Source organism: Macaca fascicularis, chromosome 11, assembly GCF_037993035.2.
Source record: "Macaca fascicularis isolate 582-1 chromosome 11, T2T-MFA8v1.1".
Classification (NCBI taxonomy): domain Eukaryota; kingdom Metazoa; phylum Chordata; class Mammalia; order Primates; family Cercopithecidae; genus Macaca; species Macaca fascicularis.
This window is the reverse complement of record NC_088385.1, coordinates 66,635,936-66,660,255: the sequence shown is the minus strand read 5'-3', so window position 1 is coordinate 66,660,255 and position 24,320 is coordinate 66,635,936. Positions and strand designations below refer to the sequence as shown.

Sequence of the window (24,320 nt, the reverse complement as noted above, 5' to 3'; positions counted from 1 at the left end):
GCATATTCCTAAGTGAAAGAAGCCAGCTGAAAGCACTACACTCAGTAGGATTCTAACTACATGACATTGAAAAGAAAACTATGGAGCTAGTAATCAGTGGTTGCCAGGGTTTAAGGGATATGGATGAATATTTGGAGTACACAATTTCAGGGCACTGAAACTACTGCACCATGCCAAAAGTGAACCCTAATGTAAAAAACTATGATCTTTGAGTAATGATGATGTGTCAATACAGTTTCATCAACTGTGACAAATTTACTACTCAAGAGGCTGGGATGGGGAGTGATGTTGATAACCAGGGAGGCTATGCATGTGTTGGTGTGTCCAGAATTGGTGGGTTCTTGGTCTCGCTGACTTCAGTAATGAAGCCGTGGACCCTCCCAGTGAGTGTTACAGTTCTTAAAGATGGTGTGTCGGACTTTGTTCCTTCAAATGTTCAGATACCTCTGGAGCTTCTTCCTTCTAGTGGGTTCATGGTCTCACTGCCAGGAGTGAAGCTGCAGACCTTCAGGGTGAGTGTTAACAGCTCATAAAGGCAGCATGGGCCCAAACAGTGAGCAGCAACAATATCTATTGTAAATAGCAAAAGAATCTAGCTTCCACACAGTCCAAGGGGACTAGAGCTCACTGTGCGTGATAGCTCCTGCAGTCTGCTTTTATTCCCTTATCTGGCCCCACCCACATCCTGCTGATTGGTCCATCATACAGAGAGAGGACTGGTCTATTTTACAGAAAACTGATTGGTCTATTTTACAGAGAGATTATTGGTCCATTTTACAGAGAGCTGATTGGACTGTTTTGACAGAGTGCTGATTGGTGTGTTTACAATCCCTGAGCTAGGCACAGAGTGCTGATTGGTGCATTTACAATCCTCTAGCTAGACCTAAAAGTTCTCCAAGTCCCCACTAGATTAGCTAGACACAGAGCACTGATTGATGCCCTTACAAACCTTGAGCCAGACACAGAGTGCTGATTGGTGTATTTACAATCCCTTAGCTAGACATAAAAGTTCTCCAAGTCCCCACTAGACTCAGGAGCCTAGTTGACTTCACCTAGTGGATCCCGTGCCAGGGCCCTGCAGAGCTGCCTGCCAGTCACCTGCGGTGCACCACACTCCTCATGCCCTGGGCGGTTGATGGAACTGGGCACCAGTGGAGCAGGGCGGTGCTGGGGAAGCTCGGATCACGTGGAAGCCCCCGTTGATGGGGGAGGTTCAGGCTTGGTGGGCTGTAGGTCCTGAGCCCTGCCCTGCAGGGAGGCAGCTAAGGCCCTGCAAGAACTGCAGTGCAGCACCCGCCAGCGGCACTGCTGGGGAACCCAGCGCATCCTTTGCAGCTGCTGGCCCCGGTGCTAAGCCCCTCACTTCCTGGGGCCCAGTGAGGCTGGCTGGTGCTCGCAGGGCGGGGCTGTGGAGCCCATGCCCACCGGGATCTTGCACTGGCCAGCAAGAGCCAGGCACAGCCCGGGTTCTGCCCATGCCTCTCCCCCTACACTTCCCGGCAAACAGAGGGAGCCAGCTCCCCCCTCGGCTAGCCCAGAGAGGGGCTCCCACAGTGCAGTGGCAGGCTGAAGGGCTCCTCAAGTGCCACCAAAGTGGACGCAGAGGCTGAGGAGGGACCAGAGTGAGGGCTGCTGGCACACTGTCACCTCTCATTGGGGCAAGGGGTATATGGAAAATCCCTGGACTTTCAATTTTGCTGTAAACATAAACTTGCTCTAAAAAAATGGTCTATTTTTACAAAAAGTCCAGAGAATAAGAATAGGCTGGGAAGGGGTTTGAGGGGAACTTCTGTGATGCCAGTAATGTTCTCCTTTTGAACTGTGTTAGTTTATTCTGTATAAATCTATTAAAATGTATACTCATGAAAAACAACAGTAAAAATTCATTTCAACCCTTAGGAATTCATTGTATTTTGGGCCGTGTCTGACTTCTGTTGACATTATCAATTATGTACATTCAGGCAAAATAAATGCCCTTATTTTGGTCTGGTGTGGGAAATTATGTGTTGATTAGCATTGAGTAACAGCATTTAATGGAAACTTAAGAATATATAGTATATATTTCATTTCAAAAGTTTAACATGAACGTTTTTAATTTTAATTTAATAAGCAATACAGGTTTTTTCTTACATATTATAGAAATATATATGCATGTACTTTCCGAGAAACAGCACAGACCTGCAATAAAAATTAGTGATAAGAAATAACTAGAATATAGTAGGAATAGAGTACAGAGGAACATGGACAGGGTTAAACTGCATAATTCAGACAAAAGAGATATTCTGATTTTATTGCATCCTTCCCACCAAACTTTCTGTCCAAAAAGAATAAATAAAGCTTAGCAGATAGAAGCACTTATGATCAAGGTAAATGTTGAAAAATAAGTAGCACCTTTGGTCATCAGAATGATTGTCGACATTTCCAGGAAGCTAAAATAGAGCATTTCTGATTTTGAAAAGAAAATAAAACTAATTAATTTGTATCATAAAGTTTAGCTGTTGCATATTTCAGTATTTGCATAGAATGTTTGACTGACAATGTAAAAAGGATTCAAAACAGAGTTTCAATTTTAAATAAAGAAAATGCTACAGGTGTTTTGTTTTCTATGTCTTACTTTTAAAATTAGCCAGAGAATTTCTTGAATATACACTCAGCCTGCATCATAGAATACTGTAGTAGCATTTTAATAATCAGTATCTATCAAATCATTTCAATAAAGGAATACTCTACGCCTGGCACTTTGCTAGATATTAAAGTTGTCATTATAACTAAAATAACATCCTTGTCCACAAGGAGCTCACAGTCCAGTAAAAAAGAGATGAATTTGAAAATATATTTGAGGCCGGGTGCAGTGGCTCACGCCTGTAATCCCAGCACTTTGGGAGGCCGAGGCAGGAGGATCATGAGGTCAGGAGGTCGAGACCATCCTGGCTAACATGGTGAAACCCTGTCTCTATTAAAAATACAAAAAAATTAGCTGGGCATGGTGGCGGGCACCTGTAGTCCCAGCTACTCAGGAGGCTGAGGCAGGAGAATGGCGTGAACCTGGGAGGCGGAGCTTGCAGTGAGCAGAGATCACACCACTGCACGCCAGCCTGGGCGACAGAGCAAGACTCAGTCTCAAAAAAAAAAAAAAAAAAAGAAAAGAAAAGAAAATACATTTGAAACTGTAGGCAAAATATGTACCCCCACAGAGAAATTCAACATTTGGTTTCAAATTTGTTATGCAGTGAAAATTACAAACTACAACAGAGATTTCTCTAAAACATTATGTTCATGTAACACCGTAGTATACCTGAAAGGCAAGAACTTAAATAAGTGTGCCGAAAAACAAAGTAGGAATAATTGAACAAAATATACTTTAAAAATGATCAACAACATAATATATTCCTGATTTAAATAAATCTAAGTTATTTTATTTAGTTTAAACAAAATACGTATCCATATGAAAATGCCAGTTCTTTCATTTTTGGTTAATTCCTTTACACATATTATTTGCTAAGTTCAGAACTGCTATATATACAAAAATTTCAAAAATAAGTATCCCAAGATCGCATAACAATCACTTTAAGTACATTCATGTGTAAGAAGGCAAAAAAAGAAGGTTCTATCTTATATTTTAAAACTTTGACAGGTATTTAAATGTATTATTTATATTTCATTAATTTTCTTTAAAAATGAAATAATACAGCCATGATTTAGGTCATGTAAAAACAACTGTTTGGATCATCTTAGGTGTCAAGCAAAACTATCCTCTTTAATTCACTATCATAGTAACCATAGTTGATAGACCATGTGGCAATATGATCATTTGTTCAGTGGTCATCAAGATATCTATAGAATAAACAAGACAATTACATTTTATTTTTTTCACTTAAAAATCACAAAAATACAGCCTAAAATATAATTTATACTTTAAAAATAATTCTAAAGATTAACCCCTAAATCTAATCCCTTAAAAAATTCTTGCAAAAGTTAGCTGGATATGTCTGTTGCCAAGGAATGTCTTACTTATTAGCAACAAGTTACTATGTATAACTTTTATTCCAACAATCTTATTTTAAATATTTGTTTCAATACTGAGATGAGTAAAACATATTTGTTCAAAGAATATAAGTAGTAAGTAAAATGATTTCAAAAATCTATCAAAAAAGTAGAATTATTCATTCTAGGAAATAATTAACATACTGGTTTAAAATATCTGGGAGAACTTTTACATAAAAAGCTTCAAATTTAGTCAGTTTTAGCAAACACTTGAAAAGACCTTGCTCTTTCTTCTGCAATATAGGGAATTACTATATCTGACTTATATTTGATTAAGTTACAATCTCATTTTTGTTGTCACTACAAAGAAGGATCCTTATATTAGTAAATGCACTCACTGTAATTACTGAGGCCGCCTCCTGTCAGAATGACAATGCTATTTTAGCATACGGGTGTCAGTTTGGCTGAATCTAACCAAATACATCATTTACTACAGATGTTTTTAGGGCCCACCCAATTCATAAAAGATTTTACTGTGATACATGAGTTTACCCAAATTTTTATTAAAGTGTGTTTTTAGGGTAGATCTTGATGAACTATCTTGATGAACTAGGCAAACAAATACTGAATGCAGATTACTCTTTTTACAGTTTTACCAGGAAAATTAATAGCAACCCCTTCACCATGGATCTTTAATTTAGGTGTGATTTTTGTTTGTTCTCTGCAAGGGAATAAAGAAGAAAATCTAGAAAGACTATATCTATCTAGATAAGACATAGAGGTAGATGGAATTTCTAACATAAAAGAAGCTCTAGTTACACTATTGCCAGACAGCTGTTGTGGATTTTAGTGTTATTAGGTGAAAAAAAAAAATCACCAAAATAAGAAATTTGAGATAGACCTTATTCTAATAATTTCATTAACACATCTTCAGGTTCTTAGATCAAGAAATACTGTAGAAGTGTTCTCCTCAAGACTATGCTACAGCAATAATTTCTTGCATACAATTAAAGAATTTAATAAACTTGTAGTGTGTGTTCTGCGCTCTGGCGTTCTACTTTAGAAAACAAATGAGCACTGCTTCTAAAATAAAAATGAACAAACTGAAAAAGGAATTAATGAGATATTGACATGTTTTCTATTAATACAATATTGGTATGTTTAAATGATTTTGATATTGCTATAACAACATATATTGTGCAAAATAATTAATCTCACTAAATATTATTTCTGATTTGCCAAGAATTATCTGCCATGGCAATCAGGAAATAGTCTTCAAAGTAAGTTTGCAAACATGATTTTGTAAACCATGATTGGAAAAATATATTCATTTGGGATATAAACTATCAAGTAGGGTTTTCATATGTATTTCTAGGAAAATATTTTATTCACTCTATAAAAGTCATCATTATGACCTTATGGCTTCTGTAGTTCAATAGAGAAAAAAGTGTGTTAGAAGTTAAAAGACCTGAATTCTATCCTCAACCCTGCATTTACTCAGAGTATTGGTATAGGTTTAGGCAAAATCCTTAATCCAGTCTAGTTTTATACGGTAAAAATGTGGATACCTAACAAAACTGAGGGTTGAGAGGATGAAATGAATTCATTAAATATATATTCTGAGACATAAATATATCAAAACAAATAAAAATACAATTAGATCTAATGCTTAGAAATAAATATTTTAATTCATATGTGCTATTTCACTAAATCTAGAAATATTAATGCTTTAGTTAGAATTAGAAAGTTGATGGTAGAAAAATAAAATCTATTGTACCACTGAAAAGCTTGTCAGAAATATGTACTCTTGAGATTCATAGGATGATAAAAAAAATGTGTACTCTAACAAGCAAGCTATATAAACTGAATCTAACTCAAAAAACTTATTTTAGATGCATATAAAAACTGAAAAAACAGAATTAAAGACTTAGTCAAAATAATGTTTTAAAATTTCCATCCTAAATTTATGGGAGATAAAACGCCATTCTTTTGTTTTTCTGAATAGAGGAGGTTTTTATCAACTTATTCTATTTTAATAAAATGTTTAGTATCAGTGTTTTCACACAGAGATTCTCTAGTTTATTTTGCCACATTTAAATTAAAAACAAAGAAACAAAATTCCTGTTTGATCATGTGAAAAATATTTGCTCAAATGTGAATACATTTATGGTCATTAAGTAATTGCCTACTGATATATCCCTGAATATTGCTCACCTTATTAACAAGTATATACAAAGACTGAAAAACATGTAGATCATGCAAACAAGTGTAAGTGTAAATAAATACACCAAAGAAAAAAAATCCATACTAAACATGTCCATAGTTAAATAAAAATGTTAAACAAGTTTTACCTAGATATTATAAAAACATAGAAAGTAAAACATTAAAAAAATAATTATATAAAGAAAAGGAGGGGGGGATGATGAGGAAGCAGGAGATTGGGATGGGAGATGTAATTTGATCTAAATTCCCATATGCACCTGTAATATCAAAAATTCATTTTGCAATATTAATTTTGCTCTTAAGGTAGAGACTTTTAAAATGACCATTCTCAATACTACAGCAATTCTTTCATGATTTGGACATAAATGAATTAAAGTGAAGAAAAATCAGTAGATAAGACTAAAATAAACCAGATTGTAGCACCCTGTAAAGAGCTAAAATCTCCAGTGTACAAACAACTGATAGGAAAGAAGAGAAAATCAGAACCATAATAAAATGACAAGCTCAGAAAATCACTCATTTTTAATTGCATCAACAAAGATAATTTATAATTTTGATTATGCAAGCATTATAATTACTGATAATTGGGTCTCTCAGCTTTTAAGTGCCTTCTCAAACATGAGCTCTGCATATGGTTGTGCAGAAATCAAAATTTTAAAGAGAGATGAGTCAAGTTTGTAATATTAGTCTTATATTCTCAATACTTTAGATGCTGATTGGTGCTCTGAATGGTTGTGGTTAGAAATCTTGTTGGTATGATGTATCAGTGATGTCACTGCATTGATGGAGACTACAGAATAATATGTAATGGTGCAATGTGGTGATGGTAAGCTTTGTTACTCAATGTTGTCAGGCACTTCAAGAAAATTAAAAACATTCATGATAGTGCCAGTTTTTCAAGACTCTAAAATTATGTTCAATTATATGTGTATGTAATTATAAACGTGCATCACAGTTGACTTTGAAAAGAATGCAGCGCCTTGCAAGTGCACTATTTGAATAGAGGTAAGGAGAACTACAGTCTAAGGACTGCAAAAGTCTAGATGGAGAAGACAAAAGCAATGACACTTGTTTTCTCTATAGAACAAACAAAGAGACAAATGACAACAAAGATGTTCAGAGAAACTTGCAAAATAATCTAGAGTGTAGGGTAAGTTGTATTAAATGATGAAAATTAATATGTAACTGTATAGGTAAACCAAATCATTTGTATCTTACAGTCTTTTTTTTTTGGTAGCTAGGGATATTATAAATGGGATAATCACTAACATTCTAAATATAATGTTTTCTAGTAAGTACATTTTCCCTTTTTCTTTTTTTTTTTTTTAAACAGAGACAAGAGTCTCACTCTGTTGCCTAAGCTGGAGTGCAAGTGGGACCATTATAGCTCCCTGAAGCCTCAACCTCCTGGGCTCAAATGACCCTTTCACCTCAGCCTCCCGAGTAGCTGGGACTATAGGTGCACACCACCACATCCAGCTTATTATTGTACTTTTGGAATCATGATATGTAGCAACCAATCTGGGAATTATTTATTCATAAAAGATAACATTTTCCTGATAACTCCAACCTCAGAAAAAAATGTATTATGCCTGACTCAAATATGTTATTATTTTTATGAAAAAAGAGTCATATTAAAGCAATTATGTCTATACATAATAATTATCATTATTTGAGATAATTTGCACTGGGGAGAAAAGCAGGCAATTAGAAATTACATATTCAAGGCTGGGTGTGGTGGCTCACACCTGTAATCCCAGCACTTTGGGAGGCAGAGGCAAGCGAATCACCTGAGGTCGGAGTTCGAGACCAGCCTGACCAACATGGAGAAACCCTGTCTCTACTATAAAAAACAAAACAAAAAAACCCCCACAAAATTAGCCAGGCATGGTGGCACATGCCTGTAATTCCAGCTACTCGGGAGGCTGAGGCAGGAGAATTGCTTGAACCCAGGAGGCAGAGGTTGCGGTGAGCTGAGATCGTGCCACTGCACTCCAGCCTGGGTGACGAGAACGAGACTCCATGTCAGAAAAAAAGAAAAAAAAAAAAAAAAGAAAAAAGAAATTGCATATTCAGGTTCTAGCAAATGCAGTTCTCTAATAAACACTAAATAAATCATAATACAAGTTACAGTTAAACCTAATTGTATTACTATATAGGATGTACCATTTTTGTACCTATATTTTATCTTCCTTTGCTTCTCTGGCCTCTATCGGTAGGCAGCATGGTAGTGAACACTCTAGGGGATCTTTCTGGTTTTAGGTAAACCTGAGTTTTAAATTTGGTTCATATCACCTTTTAACTTCGGGCAGTTTGCTGGGCTTCTTTGTTTTTGGTTTTCATTCATCTGTCATGTCAAGCTGGTAATAATTCTGCCATGATTTTGGTTTGAATATTGAAAGGCATTACATAAGCAAAATTCATCTCATAAATATTAGTTCCCTTTCCACTATGTATCTAATCTCCCTATTAAGCCTAAAAATAATACTTTTTTATTTTGTTTTATTAAGTCTTCAACATTCTACTTATAAAAGGGATTTTTTAAAGGTGTTTTAGATAAAAAATAAGTTTCAACTAACTGATCACGAATATCTCTTCATATTTATATCATCTACATAAAAACTTACATTTATATCAGATATCTTTTAGTCTTTTCTATATTCTTGATTGTCATGTTGTACAGCCAGAAAAAAATGAGTAAAAATTATCTAGATTTTTTAAAGTGCACATTCCAACATAACAAATCTAATTATTTTACCTATTTCTTAGTATTAGGCTGAGGCCAATAAGTCCATGAGCTAAGGTGTTGAAATTTGGTACCAAAAAAGTGATATTTATGAGTCATGTAGATTTATACTGAGAAAACACCATGTCTTCCAATGTGAAATACACTAAAACCTGATCTGTTGTCTCCTAAGGTATGCTAGGTGAATGCAAAAAATGATTAGGAAAGGAGGTGAGGATAGGTCAGGAAAAGTGCAAACTCAATGTTCTATTCATAAATTAGTGATGGCCTATTTAAGTAGTGAAAAATATGGGGGGCTCCATTAACACGAATGAAAAAATTCTTAAAGTAGCCATGAATTATTTTGATACCTTAATTAATGACACCCTTCCTTCTGTACAATTTCATAATGGGGGAATACAGATTAGTGGGGATTGTAGTGGTATACACTGACTTTGCTTCATGATATCTCAAATGTTTAAAACCTATTGTTCCCCAGAGGAAGAAATATGTTCAGCATTAATTGTTGCAGAGGCGGAAGCCAAATATATCTCCTCTTCCATTTATGTGACTAATAATGAAAATCCTAGGTTGATACTCTTTTCTCAATCTTGAAAAGATTCTGCTAAAGCAGCAAATCTTCAAACAAGTTCAAGAGGGTGGGGAGCGTGAACAAGTAGAATAATTTATATTACCCTGGAACAATTCTGAATCCTGTAGGTATGTATGTCACTGTTTCATGTGTGTTCTGGTTTAACTGTCAATATTTATGCATGGCAGTTAACATGTGTGCATATTTGTAACTCTGTGCAGTGCTACTGCCAGGTGTGACTGTACAAATCATGTGCGTTGAATGTGCAATTTTTACTTTCTTTTCTAAAAATTTAATACAATCAGCGTTAGAAATAACGAATGAAGGCTGGGCGCGGTGGCTCAAGCCTGTAATCCCAGCACTTTGGGAGGCCAAGACGGGCGGATCACGAGGTCAGGAGATCGAGACCATCTTGGCTAACATGGTGAAACCCCGTCTCTACTAAAAAAATACAAAAAATTAGCCGGGCGAGGTGGCGGGCGCCTGTAGTCCCAGCTACTCGGGAGGCTGAGGCAAGAGAATGGTGTGAACCCGGGAGGCGGAGCTTGCAGTGAGCTGAGATCCGGCCACTGCACTTCAGCCTGGGAAACAGAGCGAGACTCTGTCTCAAAAAAAAAAAAAAAAAAAAAAAAAAGAAAGAACGAATGAAGATAACCAAAGAGCAGCCAGACAAATGTGAATTGGTTTTGACGTAATGAGAAACTGATCAGTAAGTAAATAAACCTCCCTGGAGAAGGCCACTGAAATGCACCCAGCAGAACGTCTCTACTAGAAGGTAATAAAAAATATATAATATAGCCTTTGACCTAAAACCTCATGATTATTACTTTGTCATTTATTTCCCCCTGGAACATGATATTCATATTAGTTTAATGTACCTTTTCAGAGAATTCAAGACACTTTTTGGGAAATAGAATTTTTTGTGTGTGTTTGGAAATTTATGATTGGAGAGTTACTACACAATTTAGGGGTTACACCTCTTGAGAAATCCGAGTTGAATAAAAAAGAACTAAAAATATAAACATAGCTAATTCAAGAATCAAGATTGGGTGAAACTAAATTAAAAACAGCCGTAAAGTCCCACATTTTTTCCTAATTTATTTACCTATGATATTGGCACATCTTGTTTTACTTAACATTTGAAAAATACAAGTATCTCTTCATATGCAAAAGAGCAAATGTTAAATGAAAAACTGAATTGTATATAGCTTCCTAAATATGAGCCACATGCTTAAGCAGTGAATTAACTTTATGAATCAAATCTTTAATGTTAACTATTACAAAAGCCTGGTATCCAGGTGCAATCTTACCAGAAAAAAAATAGCACCTGCCTTTATTACAATAAAAAAAATGAATGTCTAATTTGCTTTGACATCTTAGGAGTGACATGACATTGCTTTAATAGTCAAGCACTAAATACTTTTTAAATTAATCATAATGTTAAACTTCAGATTTATAGATGCAAATATATTTATAGCTTTAGTCGTACTGTACAATTTCTTTCTTGTTTAAAAGTACTTTCTCAGTCAAAATGGTATTTATAGTTTAAAAAGAATATGCCTCTGTATTCAGGAGTGATTCAGGTTCCCAGATGTTTTCACATAGTTACGAAAATGGGAAAGTGCTGAATTAACCTGGGCTGCAATATTTCAAGCTTTTTGCTATCAGGTTATAAACTATACATACAATTGCAAGTCACACAGTGCCTCTCTTTCTAGAAGGCTTTTTACGTTTCCTGGCTTAGTTATGTCCAAAGGCAGCAGGAAGTACTGCCATTCTTATCCTAGGAGACATTTCCAGTGGCTGAGCACAAGGCCTGTTTGTGGTTTGCTTTTACTCTTGCATTTTGTGGAAGGGAGGGAGCTGAGACAGCTTAGAGAGTTCATTAAAACCACCTCTCACCCTTAGTTGTAGTCAGATGAAGTATTCATAACACTAACCTCCAATTACTACTATGTGTTGGGAAAAATTAGAATTCGGTCTACTTACAATCCTGCCAACTAGGATTTTACTTTGATATTTCAGTATAACAGCGAATCTGGATTGAGTGCTGTTTAAAATTAAATCCCTGATTACTACTTTCTGGATTACGAACTAAAATCCTTGTAAAATCAATGGATGTGGTTCATTGTTAAGAGTCGTGCAGACTTTTACATGTTAGGTAAGAATTCTAAAAAGTATTTGAGGGTTTTATTGTCTAGCACCAGGTACTAAGGCCCCCTACTCAAAAAAAAAATCATGCTCATGGATTAATCAAGTCTAACAGTGCTCAGATTTAATGGTTTAACATTGATTTTCTTTTCTTTGTCAAATTTATATATGCAAATATTTTTATAGCAGTCAGATATATTTTTGAATAAGGATCACCCTCATTTTTACCCATGTGCTTATCTTTAAAACTAACATTGTAAAGTAGCACACAGACATATGTTTCTTTTGTCTTCATGGACTTTTTACCTTAAAAATAAATTATCGCTTTTTAATTTGTTTTTTATTCTCCAGATACTCTGTGTACATGTGGGTAAGCATGTGGGAGTATGTGTGTTTGTGTGTAAGAGGAGATAATTAATTGTCTCTCATCTCTATCTCATACATTAATATCAAGCAAAAAAATGAAATGTATTAAGGATCACTTTGTAGGATTAGGCATCCTCCTTCTACCTACTTAAACTAGGGGTTTGAAATTCAGAACTTTCCACATAACCAAGACCGAAAGTCACTGGGAGACTTTAAAATTAGTATTTTCACCACCACATCCAGAGTCAGGTATGGAAATAAACCTGTAGCATGGATTCTTTCTATGCATAATCTCAAAATTTACCCAAATAAGTTTTAAAACTAATTTAAAATTTGCCATTGAGGAAAATATCATCTCCATCCTTAATTGTGACTCCTAATTTCAGCTAAAATCTTTTCCAATACTTTAAAAAAACAAAATGAAAAACAAACTGCTAGGGAAAGCAATAAACACTGAAATCAGAGATGTGATTCTTGTTAAATATTAGTTTCTCTTTCTGAGGTTACACTCGGTGGATTTGAAACTTTGACATTAACATCTTCCGAATGTTTAGATTTGCTCAAGCGTTCCGATTCTCTGGTTGTCTTTCTTGCACTTTGCTCCCTCCTTTCCTTTGCAAGCAATCTATAGTTGATAGCATTGCCAATGAGCAGCCACACGCTTGCTGCTACCACAATAGCCCCACAGGCCATGTACATGTATTTATAATCTCCAGTTATATCCACCAATTTACCTAGAAGACAAAGAGCATCTTTTTAAGTTGGCATCATAAAACAGTCATATAATGATAAAAATTTCAAATAAATTATTCTTCAAAGTATATTCCTCTTATTTAAATTAATATCAAATAAGACTTTAAAAATAAAAAAATCTAGATTATGACTTCTATATATGCTTAGTAAAGGTATGCAGAGACACTCACAGTATTATATTACCAGTACATTAAATTTACTAAAAATTATTTCTCCCAGTAAGATATACAAACAAGACAAGTTAGGTATATATTTTTTGTGTGTATATATTAATACATACAAGAGTGAGGTATATTTTTATATCCATACATGTAAATACAGATATCTCTATTTACAGTACACATGTTAGGATTGCTTCACCTTTTCCATGCTTCCTTTTCTCTTCAACAGAGAAAAATTACTTTCTTTAGGAGAAACCCAAAGACTTTTACATGGTTCCTAACAGTGTCTAATATTTACTAAGTGTTTTCTCTATGCTCCATACTAGCCTAAGAATTTTATCTGTAATATCTCACTCTATCCTTACAAGGAGTACTGTGAAGTAATCTGGGCATGGTTACGTAGCTCGTTAGTGGTAGAATCTAGACTCTTAATTGAAGTCTGTCTGGACTTATTCTTAACTACTCTGCAGAATGGCTTCACCTAACCTGTTGGTTAAGTGTAACACTATTTGAGCTAATCCCAGTTTCTTACTTTATCTGAGTCTAAATTATTAAGGGCAAACTAATCAGTAAAAAACTACTTGTTCCATTTGATTATTGAGACCATTTAAAATTTAACCTGGTGCCATTTAATCTAGACGTTTACTGACTTTTAAAATTTTGTCAGCTTATATTTAGTTTTGTCTCTTGCTTATGCAGGCATCTAATTCTTAGTAATTATTAACAGCAAAATTTAGTGTATACAAATCTACATAAATTAGCATATGTATTCCAAGTGACTCTGATATACAACTTTCAAACCAGTCTGTTTAGTCAGAATCCATAACATTCTCCCTAGAATCTAGTCAGTGGCTCAACATTAACTTTGTCTACTTGCAATATATTACCTATTTGAACAAAATTTTCTGTTTTAATCAGGTAGATGGTAGAATGGTTTTAAGTAAGCATGATATATTCATAAACATAACAAAAATTGCATAATTTTAATTTTCCTTCCTAACTTGAGTCAAATATTTCTATTTCTACAATGATTGTTATACTTCTAAATATAAAAGCATTAGATCCATGGCCCATCAGAGTGAACACCACTTTGGGCTGCCACATCAGCATACTTTCTAAATGTTTTAAGAATTTTTTAGCGTCATCAAGAAACCAGATATGCTTTCCAGAACTAAAGCTTCAATTCTTTCTGAGAGGAGCAGTGAAAGTATAGTCTGAAAAAAACAAATATGAAATAGAAACCACACACTCCCTACTTTTCATTGCTATGCTGCAACTATGTCAGAAATAACAGCAATAATATTCAATCATTCAAAAATATTAACTCAGTGCCTACTATGGGCCAGGCAGTTCTAGCAATAATCAAATACTATAGAGGAGAAGTCAATCTAAAAGTCAAGACGAGTTGATGGGTGCAGCACACCAACATGGCACAAGTATACATATGTAACAAACCTGCACATTATGCACATGTACCCTAGAACTTAAAGTATAATAGAAAAAAAAAGTCAAGAAATATTAAGGGTAGCAGATGGCAGATATGGAATGAAAAAATGGATATACAATGGCTACAGTCTGAGAGTTTCAACAATAGGTCTAAAATCAATTACTGCCATTTGCTACCAGTGGCACACGGTTTGGCAATGTTAATGCAATAAGCATTCAAAAATATTGAAACTGTTTTTTAAAAATATTAATGCACATTATCTGCTCAGGTGGGAGTGGCCACATAAGATTCCTTTATTTTAATTCTTAGAGTCTATCCCCACAATGTATTTGGACTTGATTCTTTTTTCATCCCCTCATGCATGGTGACTTCTCTGTTAACACTAAGAATTGTGTGGATCATGAATAGGCTCTAAAACTCATTTGATCAAACTAATACTATATGAAAAGAAGGACCAGTCGTGCTTATCTTATGTAACAAAATCAACTGCCTGATAAATAATAAGACCTACTGGCTTTCACTCTTTATTGACAATTGTTTTGATGTCATGGTATATTTATATTGAGAGATATACCAACTACCATCAAAAAGTCAATGATGTCATTAAAATTAACAAATTAAACATGAATTTTTACACTTTCAGAATGGTTCCTTGATGTCATGTAGAAAACAGTTTAAAAACTGACTAAATAATGGAAAAATTTACATTTAGCCTGGCAGTGACTCTGACCATGAGAGAGCACGCCAAGAGTCTAAGTCAAGTATTAACCAAAACAATATACAGTGGTTGCTGGCAAAGGCTGGTGCACAAACAGAACGTAATATTTATAACATTTAAAGTCTAAGACGAAATGAAGTTTTAACTTCAAAATGCTCTTATACATGTCTTTAAACCAGAAGTTCAGAGGGCATAATTTATTCCTTAAAGCATTCACCACTGTAATTCAGAAGGAAACTATAAAATAACCACAAGCAATTCTAACAAAACTCTAATGCTTCTGTGATGACTATTTTATCTATTTCTCTCTCTCTCTTAAATATCAGACCAGCTTCTCAATTTGTGAGGGTACTCTTTGGTCATGCCCTAAACATGTACTGCATCTTTTTACTGAATAATTTAGCATAGACACTTTTATTGGCATTTTGAAAATATTTCAGATTTTAAAATCTGAAGGTAATCTTTCCAATTTATAAACATGGAACATAAGTGGCACCCAAAAAACCTCTGAATAAATTTTCAGTCCTCCCTGTCTTTCTCTATATGTAATACATACATGAATATATTCCTATCAGTGATATTATAAATGTATTTTCTCAGCATGTAACAAATTTCAAATTAATATATCTAATGTACTCTATTAAAAAATAGATTCTGACCTTTAGAGAGAATATTTTACATTTTTGGCTCATTTCAATATAAACAGTTAAGAAATTGTTCACCAATGATAAAGATAAAATAGCATTTTTTTTCTGATATATTTTTAAGAGACCAAAACAACTGAAGTAGATAAAAATCCTGAAGATTATGATGCTAATTATCAGTCTAACATAAGTTCTTAAGTTCATAGGTCCAGGTTCTGAAACAAATTTAGGTCTAAAATTGACTAATTATGAAATTTTTAAGTTTATAGTAAAACCTAAAATTAGCCTGCCCATATTCCTTCAGGCTATTAGTATTATAAAACACATTTAAAAATCTGTATATAGCCAGGCGCGGTGGCTCAAGCCTGTAATCCCAGCACTTTGGGAGGCCGAGGTGGGCAGATCACAAGGTCAGGAGATTGAGACCATCCTGGCTAACACGGTGAAACCCCATCTCTACTAAAAATACAAAAAAAAAAAAAAAAAAAATTAACTGGGCATGGTGGCGGACGCCTGTAGTCCCAGCTACTTGGGAGGGTGAGGCAGGAGAATGGCGGGAACCTGGAAGGCGGAGCTTGCAGTGAGCCCAGATCGCGCCACTGCACTCCAGCCCGGGCAACAGAGAGAGACTCCGTCTCGAGAAAAAAAAAAAAAAAATCTGTATATAAAGTCTCAGTTAATGGTTATTAATTTTATGCTTTATATTTTTCTTGATGAAAAATGTTCTTACCAGCAAGAGGAGGGCCAAGAAGAACTGGGCCACACTCCACAACTGTGACAAGTCCGACGGCACTGGAAAATCTTGGTGCACCCACGAGGTCCATGAGAGTTTCAAAGAGAACACTGCTAACACTCCCAAATCCAAGGCCAAAAAATATAGCATATAATACCAGGCTTGTGTAGTCCTGTGCCAGCGGGCACAAGAGATGACACACTCCATTGAACATGATTGCAAAACTGAAGAAGTACTGAATTCGAGGTCGAATATGTTTGGAGTTTGCAATTAATCCTACAGAAGGCCTAGCAAACATATCAACGAAAGCCATAATAGATAGCAGAAAAGCTGCCGAGTACTCATCAATTCCCTGGTCTTTAGCATATGGAGCCAAGAATATAATGGGGGCAAAAAAACCTAGGAACATAATGACATTTCCAGACAGATATATCAGAAATCCTCTATGCTTAAAAAGGGAGAAATCTAAATACTTATTAACTTTTTCCCAAGTTGATTTCTTCGGTTTGATTTTCTTCTGGCCTGAATCGTCTTCTGTTGTGACAGTCTTATTTTTAGACTTAGAAGTGGTTTGACTGGGTCCAAGGGGTCTCATGAGGGACCCAGCCACACAGGCATTCAAAAGTAGACTTCCCAAAATCAGGAAACTTCCTTTCCAGCCAAAAGTATTAAAAAGGTACTGATTGAAAGGAGCCAATGAACTTAAGAAAACAGGACTTCCTGCCATGGCCAATCCATTTGCCATGGGTCGCTTCCTATAGAAGTATTTGCCAATTATTGTTAAGGCGGGTTGCAGGTTGAAGGCTAAACCTAAACCTAAAAAGAACAAAACAAAAGTGGGGGAAAACACAAACACATTATGGCACTCACAAAAGAAATTACTCCTCAAAATTTACATTCAAGGGGGAAAGGCAGAATTAAAAATGCAATAAGAGAGAGTACATTTTGATTATTATAAATGTAATTGCACAAAAATAAAAAGGTTTTCATAATTGAACACTTGAAATGACAGTTTCATATTCCTTTAATTTTAAAGCACAAAAATAAAACTAAGAATTTCTACTGATGTATCAACAGTCATACAATAGGTTGAAACTAGGACAAAATTATTAGTTCTCAATTAAAATCATTTAATTACACAGATCCTTTCCTCTTGACATATACTTATATACACATATATGGAATAGATTTCTTCCTTGTGAGCAAGAGGGCAATATAAAGGTGTGAATACTTTCCTTTTGGCATTGAAGAATTATAAACAAACTAAAAAGGTCATAATTTGTAACAATCTTATGTCTCCCTACAAACGTTTGTTTGAACACCATGCAAATAACAAAAAGAGTAATGAATGTATGCCATTAATTTCATGCTCTACATCCCTCACATTCCACATTTAATGTATATAGATGCACATGTGTGCTAAGTAAAAAGGAATTTTTTGCTTGAAACATAGTTTTTAATTCAGGGATTAATGCTGATTGTTTATATGAGCCAAAGTCCCCACTGTCTAGGGAGCTCCTTGGCAGTGTTGAGTGTCACCTTTGGAAAATTAATTACCTCTTGTAGCTCACTAAAGTACTACTGAGCGATTGTAATAAATAAGGTCCTTTAAAAAGTACATTGATTGAGGCCGGGCGCGGTGGCTCACGCCTGTAATCCCAGCACTTTGGGAGGCTGGGGCAGATGGATCACGATGTCAGGAGATTGAGACCATCCTGGCCAACATGGTGAAACCTCGTCTCTACTAAAAATACAAAAATTAGCCAGACATGGTGGCAGGTGCCTGTAATCCCAGCTACTCAGGAGGCTGAGGCAAGAGAATTGCTTGAACTGAGGAGACAGATTGCAGTGAGCCGAGATCACACCACTGTACTTCAGTCTGGCAATAGAGCAAGACTGTCTCAAAAGAAAAAAAAAAAAAAGTATATTGATTTACATAAAATTGACTTATATAACTATCTGTTGTTTTTCCTTAAACTAGGCATTACTCTATATTTATTTTAGGGGCTAGAGAGGTAAGAGATCTTCTATATTTACAAATTTACCTAAATTGAAACAGTTCTGTAAAGTGGTTAAGTATTCCAGTTGTGAAATACACAGGTCTGTGTACAATACTCCAACCCTTTAATACAGACATTTTCTATAAGAGGACCCCTAAAAGCTGACAGGAAGGAACAAGAACATGCTTTGGCGAGTAACAGAATAGCATGTTCTCTAACACTATACCTCAGCCATACCTGTGAGAAATGCAGAATGAGTGTAATTAAATCCGATTTATAAATAACAAAACTGACCAGCCTGTGGTCAAGTAGCTTGTAAGTGGAAGAACCCAAACTAAAATCCAGGTATTACGGTTCAGAGCTTAAGTTTTTTTTATCTTATATCATTTTCTCCATTCTGTCGCCTGGAACTTTTGCCTTCAAATGTTAATCCATATTTTCATTTGGAAATAGTTGCCATCTCTTTCTCATTCTGGCATGGTAAAACGAACATAGACCTGAAATAAGTAGAACTGATCTGCTCCAAAAAAGTACCTATTTTATATTACTGGGCAAAACACTTAGACTTCCTGACCTCGACTTCACCTAACAACACAAAAAGATTTTGCCAAAATAAAGTAAGTTCTAGAACTGTAAGATGTTAAATAAATGGCATTGTGATTATTTGCAAACATTTATTTATGAACAGCAAAATTCTGGGTACACTGTAAAGTACTATGTATTCATTTTTTACATTAATCATTCTAATAACTCCTTTAAAAAGACCTATTATTTATCTAATTTTATAGATAAAGAAACTTAGGTATAAGGAGGTTAACGTACCCATGATCACACAGATAATATGTGTCAAGTTTAAATGCTAGATCTGTCTACTTTTGGAAACTGAAGTCAAAGTATTTGCTGATAATGATTTAAAGTAAATCCCTCATAGATGGACTTAATAATTAACTTTGGGGGCATCAAAGTATTTGAGACGCAAAGAATACAATTGTAAGTTGGAACACCAATAATGCCATTTATATCTGCAGTACAGGAAATAACAAAATCATCTTTTCCCTACTTGTAGGCCCATCCCGACTTCTACAGTCAAATGCAGTGGTCAATTTCTCTACACAAAAGAAAAGGCACTCTCTTCGCTATGACAATGCTTAGATATAAGATGATTTTCATTTATAATATTAAATGCATTTTGTTATACCAAAAAAGGAGAGAGATGTGGATAGATTGTAAAGAGAAAGATTTTAACATCACTATTATTGTACGCCTCAATACATTTTTTTCACCAAATGATACATGAGTGTAAGATTACACAAGTGTAAATATGTTTGCCTTTTTATCTCTGGGCAGAAAGGAAAGATTCCGTCTCTTTATATATTGAAGTCCAATTTTTCCTAATATGTTGAATATAAATTTGTAATGCAATTTTTTATTTTGACTAATAAAAAAGTGATTTTTGAAGTGTACATATTGTTGTCAGTTTGAGTCAATAGATATGTGCATGAGAAACAACTATGATCAAGTGACAGTAGGTCATTTTTAATACTTGTGTTAGAAGAAAATGTGGCTCACCAAGCTTTTAAACAGGATCATTTCAATAAGAAAAAGAAGGAACAGAGTCAATGAGCTCTACCACTAATCGGAACAAGCAACAATAATTTTATTGTTGAAGCTAAATCAGTGCATCCAGAAAATATCTCTCTGGCATAATTTTAACATATTATGAGTGGAAAGTCAGATAGATACTGCAAATGGAAATAACTCATGAAAATAAGTTTTATAATAATTAAGGTATTTATTTACATCAGAAAGTCTATGTCCAACAACACCATCTCCACTGGCTGAAAAGTAAAAAGCAAAAAAGAAAGAAAGAAAAAAAAAACGACAGCTGTTTTATTTTAAATTTATGTGATAATATGTAACTTGTCTGATAACTTTATTTTTTTAAAAATGAAATGTTTGGCCATTATATAGCTTGAATTTCATTTCAATGTACTAGATGGAAATACTTTAAAACTGCATTGTTTAAAAAAAGTAAATTCAAAGAAAATAAGAATTTTCTATTGTTCATTCTTCTCATAGAGTTTTGAAAACAACAGAAGAGTTAAGAATAAACTGAAGACTAAACGACTTACCTGTAATGAATCCCACAGTGAGGTACAGCTCGATCACGCTGCTACTGAAGGAGGCCAACACCATTCCAAGACAGCATAATAAGCCTCCTGCTATCACCACCGGCCGGCTGCCGTATTTATTCACCAAAACACTACTTATAGGACCTAGAGCAGAGAGGAGATAAAGAAATACTCAGTTGCTATTGTCATTTATTTGTTTATCTCTAACATCCAATCATTTGGAAAGGCAAGAAAGCACATTTTAATGGTCAGAGGAGAAATATTAGTTCACATAAAATATAATGAGAACTTTCCAATACTTCACAAATGATCAGTTTGAGAGGTTATTTTCAGTCTTATGTATAAAAGCACATGAAATAATAAATTAGAAGTGTTTAACATATATTTTGTCACAACCATAATCATTCAAATCTTGATGGAAAAGTTTTTCAATAGAACATAGCTAAAATATCCAAAATATCTTAACAGATACAGGTAAATTTATGTAATAAAAAATCGAGGAATTACATAAATGACTTGTCTGTTAAAATTTTATTTTTGAGAATAATATGTGTATACACATACATATGCCATTAATTAGAGCTGAAATTGTTTTTTAAAATTATCTTCAACAATGATTTTTCTTTAATACCATAATTTGTTGATTCTGGGACACCTATTGTTTTCACATCCTATCATATTAGCAATAAGGATGTCTTACACCTAATGACTTCTTCCAATCTAGGTTCATCAAGAGGCAGTCATGGTAGTAATGTTGTTATCATGGACGATGCATGTTTGAATTTGCTTATTATTTCCTGTGGCTCGATTGGACAATGCTTAATCACATTTCAATAGAACCTTTTAAGGAGCATTTGAAAAACGAATATAAACATGGATCCTGATTTTTGCCTGAAAGATCTTCTGTTGACACATTCTAGTAAGGTAGAATAAATAGCAACATCAAAACTTAAAGATTGGGTGCAGCTCTTTGGATGAAATTACTAGAAAAAATGGTGGATCTCGCTGTTAAAATATATTGCACACTGACAAAGAGAATAAGCTTAGGTGTGAGATGTGAATGTTGAAAACTCAGACTCCAAAGTAATTTAGAAGAGTCAGATAGTGAAAGGGAAGAAGGTTTAGGAATGTCTTACCAATTTTTTAATGTATATTTTCCATTGTATGTCTGTGTGTGCATATACATAAAATATTCACAAGTGATTAAAATTATTAAAATAATCTGCATTTAAGTCTAAAAAAGTTCTTTTGGTAGTTATAAAAATTCTAAATGTTGAGAAACTGTTTTATTTCAGTGACAGCATTATTTTCTTTCTTGGTATACTATAAAATAACAGTGCAACTTAACAATTGAGACTATCTTAGACTCAATGAAATTCCATAGTATTTTATGGGACTTGTCAATGTATAAATGGCTTGCTTTGACATTTCATTCTTAAAGTAAAATTGTATTTCATCTGAAACTAGGGTCACTATTTGGAGGAAATAAATACTATGTTAGGTCAGAATTTTCAATCAAATATTTGGCCTAAAAATTTTTTAGCTAATACTATGGTGTTAAGAATTTCCAAGTGTATTGTATTTGAGAATTTTTACATGGATCATATATAAAACACATTGAGATTCATTTTTCAATGCACCCATATCCTTTTATACAAATATAACTATGATTTTTATTCTGCAAAAAAAATGTAAAATTAAACGTCAATGCCTAATATTATTTATTACTCCACAATATCTTTTGAAAGAATATTGGTAATAACACACAATTTCAGAAAGAGATAAACACAGAATACAAAAGTTTGCATTTATAATAGCAATCAACATAAAACTCTAAAAAGGCCACATGAAAGCTCTATAAAAACAACAGGGTTTGGAGGGAAGAAATCAATGTAAATTGTACTAGTTGTATAAAAAGAATATAATTATGTCCATAACATGGTAAAGTTCACCTGAAGAGCTGAAGGAAATTAATAATTATACATGTAGAGAATATACATAACACATATTATATAAGATATACCCCAGAGACATTGCAGGTGAGGTTCCAGAGAACCTTGATAAAGCAAATATTGCAATGAAGTGAGTCACAAATATTTTGGTTTCTCAGTGCATATAAAAGTTATGTTTACACTTCACACACTATATTAAGTGTGCAAAGAATTATATCCAAAAAGTGCACATAACTTAATTAGAAATATTTTATTGCTAAAACATTTAATGATAATCTGAGCCTTCAGTGATTTTCAGTCTTTTTCTAGTGGAGGGTCCTGTCTTGATGTTGATGGCTGCTGACTGATCGGGGTGGCAGTTGCTAAAGGCTGGGGTAGCTGTGGCAATCTTGTTGTTGTTGTTGAGACAGGGTCTTGCTCTGTCACCCAGGCTGGAGTGCAGTGGATTGATCATAGCTCAGTGAGGCCTTGACCCCCGAGACTCGAGACCCTCCCAACTAAGTCTCCCTAGTACCTGGGACCACAGGTGTGTGCCACCACGCCTGGCTATTCTTTTTTTTTTTTTCGTAGAGATGGGGCCTTGCTATGTTGCCCAGGTTGGTCTTGAATTCCTGGGCTCAAGTGATACTACCACCTCAGCCTCCCCAAATGCTGGGATTATAGGTGTGAGCCATTGTACCTCGTTGGCAATTGCTTAAAATAAGACGAACAGGTTTGCTGCATCAGTTGACTCTTCCTTTCATGCAAGATTTCTTTGTAGCATGTGATGTCATTTGACAGCATTTTACCCACAGCAGAACTTTCAAAATTTGAGTCAATTCTCTCAAACCTTGCCACTGCTTTATCAACTAAGTTTATGTAATATTCCAAATCTTTTCCAGTTATATCAACAATATTTACAGCATTTCCTTCAGGAGTAAATTATATTTCAAGAAACCACTTTCTTGGCTCATCCATAAGAAACAACTCTTCCTTGATTCAAATTTTATAAGACTGCAGCAATCTAGTCATATCTTCAGGCTCCACTTCTAATTCTAGTTCTCTTGCCATTTCTACAACATCTGCAGTTACTTACTTCACTGAAGTACTGAACCTCTTAAAGTCACCCATGAGGATTGAAATCAACTTCTTCCAAACTCCTGTTAGTGTTGGTATTTTGACCTCTTCCCATAAATAATGAATGATTGTAATGTTATCTAGAACAGCAAATCCTTTCCAGAAAGTTTTCCATCTCCTTTTCCCAGATCCATCAGAGGAATCGTAAGTATGGCAGCTGGTAGCTTACAAAATGTATCTAAATTTTAAGAATTGAAAGTTGAAATGACTCCTTTATCCATGAGCTACAGAATGAATGTTGTATTATCAGGCATGAAAACAATATTAACCTCCTTGTACATCTCAATCAGAACTCTTGGGTGGCCCAGGTACATCGTCAGTAAGCAGTAATATTTTGAAAGGAACTTTTCTTCTTAGCAGCAGGTCTCAACAGTGGGCTTAAAATATTTAGCAAACTATGCTGTAAACAAACGTGCTATTATACAGACTTTGCTATTCCATTTATAAAACACAGGCAGAACAGATTTGGCATAATTATTAAGGGCCCCCGAATTTTCAGAATAGTAAATGAGCTTTGCTTCAACTTAAAGTCGCCAGTTTCATTGGCCCCTAACAAGAGAGTCAGCTTGTCCTTTGAAGCTTTGAAGACAAGCATTGACTTCTGCTCTCTATCTATAAAAGTC

General features: G+C 34.6%; 1 protein-coding gene across 12 annotated transcripts in view; it reads right to left on the bottom strand.

The window, feature by feature from the left end:
• Nucleotides 1–8,400: 8,400 nt before the first annotated feature.
• Nucleotides 8,401–24,320, bottom strand: part of SLC16A7 (solute carrier family 16 member 7) — a 169,953-nt gene continuing 154,033 nt past the window's right edge. For all 12 annotated transcript variants that reach the window (XM_005571408.5, XM_065524506.2, XM_005571410.5 and 9 more), the window contains 3 exons: nucleotides 20,630–20,773; nucleotides 16,495–17,313; nucleotides 8,401–12,775 (listed from right to left, as the gene is read on the bottom strand). In XM_005571408.5, coding sequence (XP_005571465.1) covers nucleotides 12,519–12,775; nucleotides 16,495–17,313; nucleotides 20,630–20,773 — 1,220 coding nt within the window. In that variant the 3' untranslated portion in view covers nucleotides 8,401–12,518. The remainder of the gene's footprint in view (nucleotides 12,776–16,494; nucleotides 17,314–20,629; nucleotides 20,774–24,320) is intronic.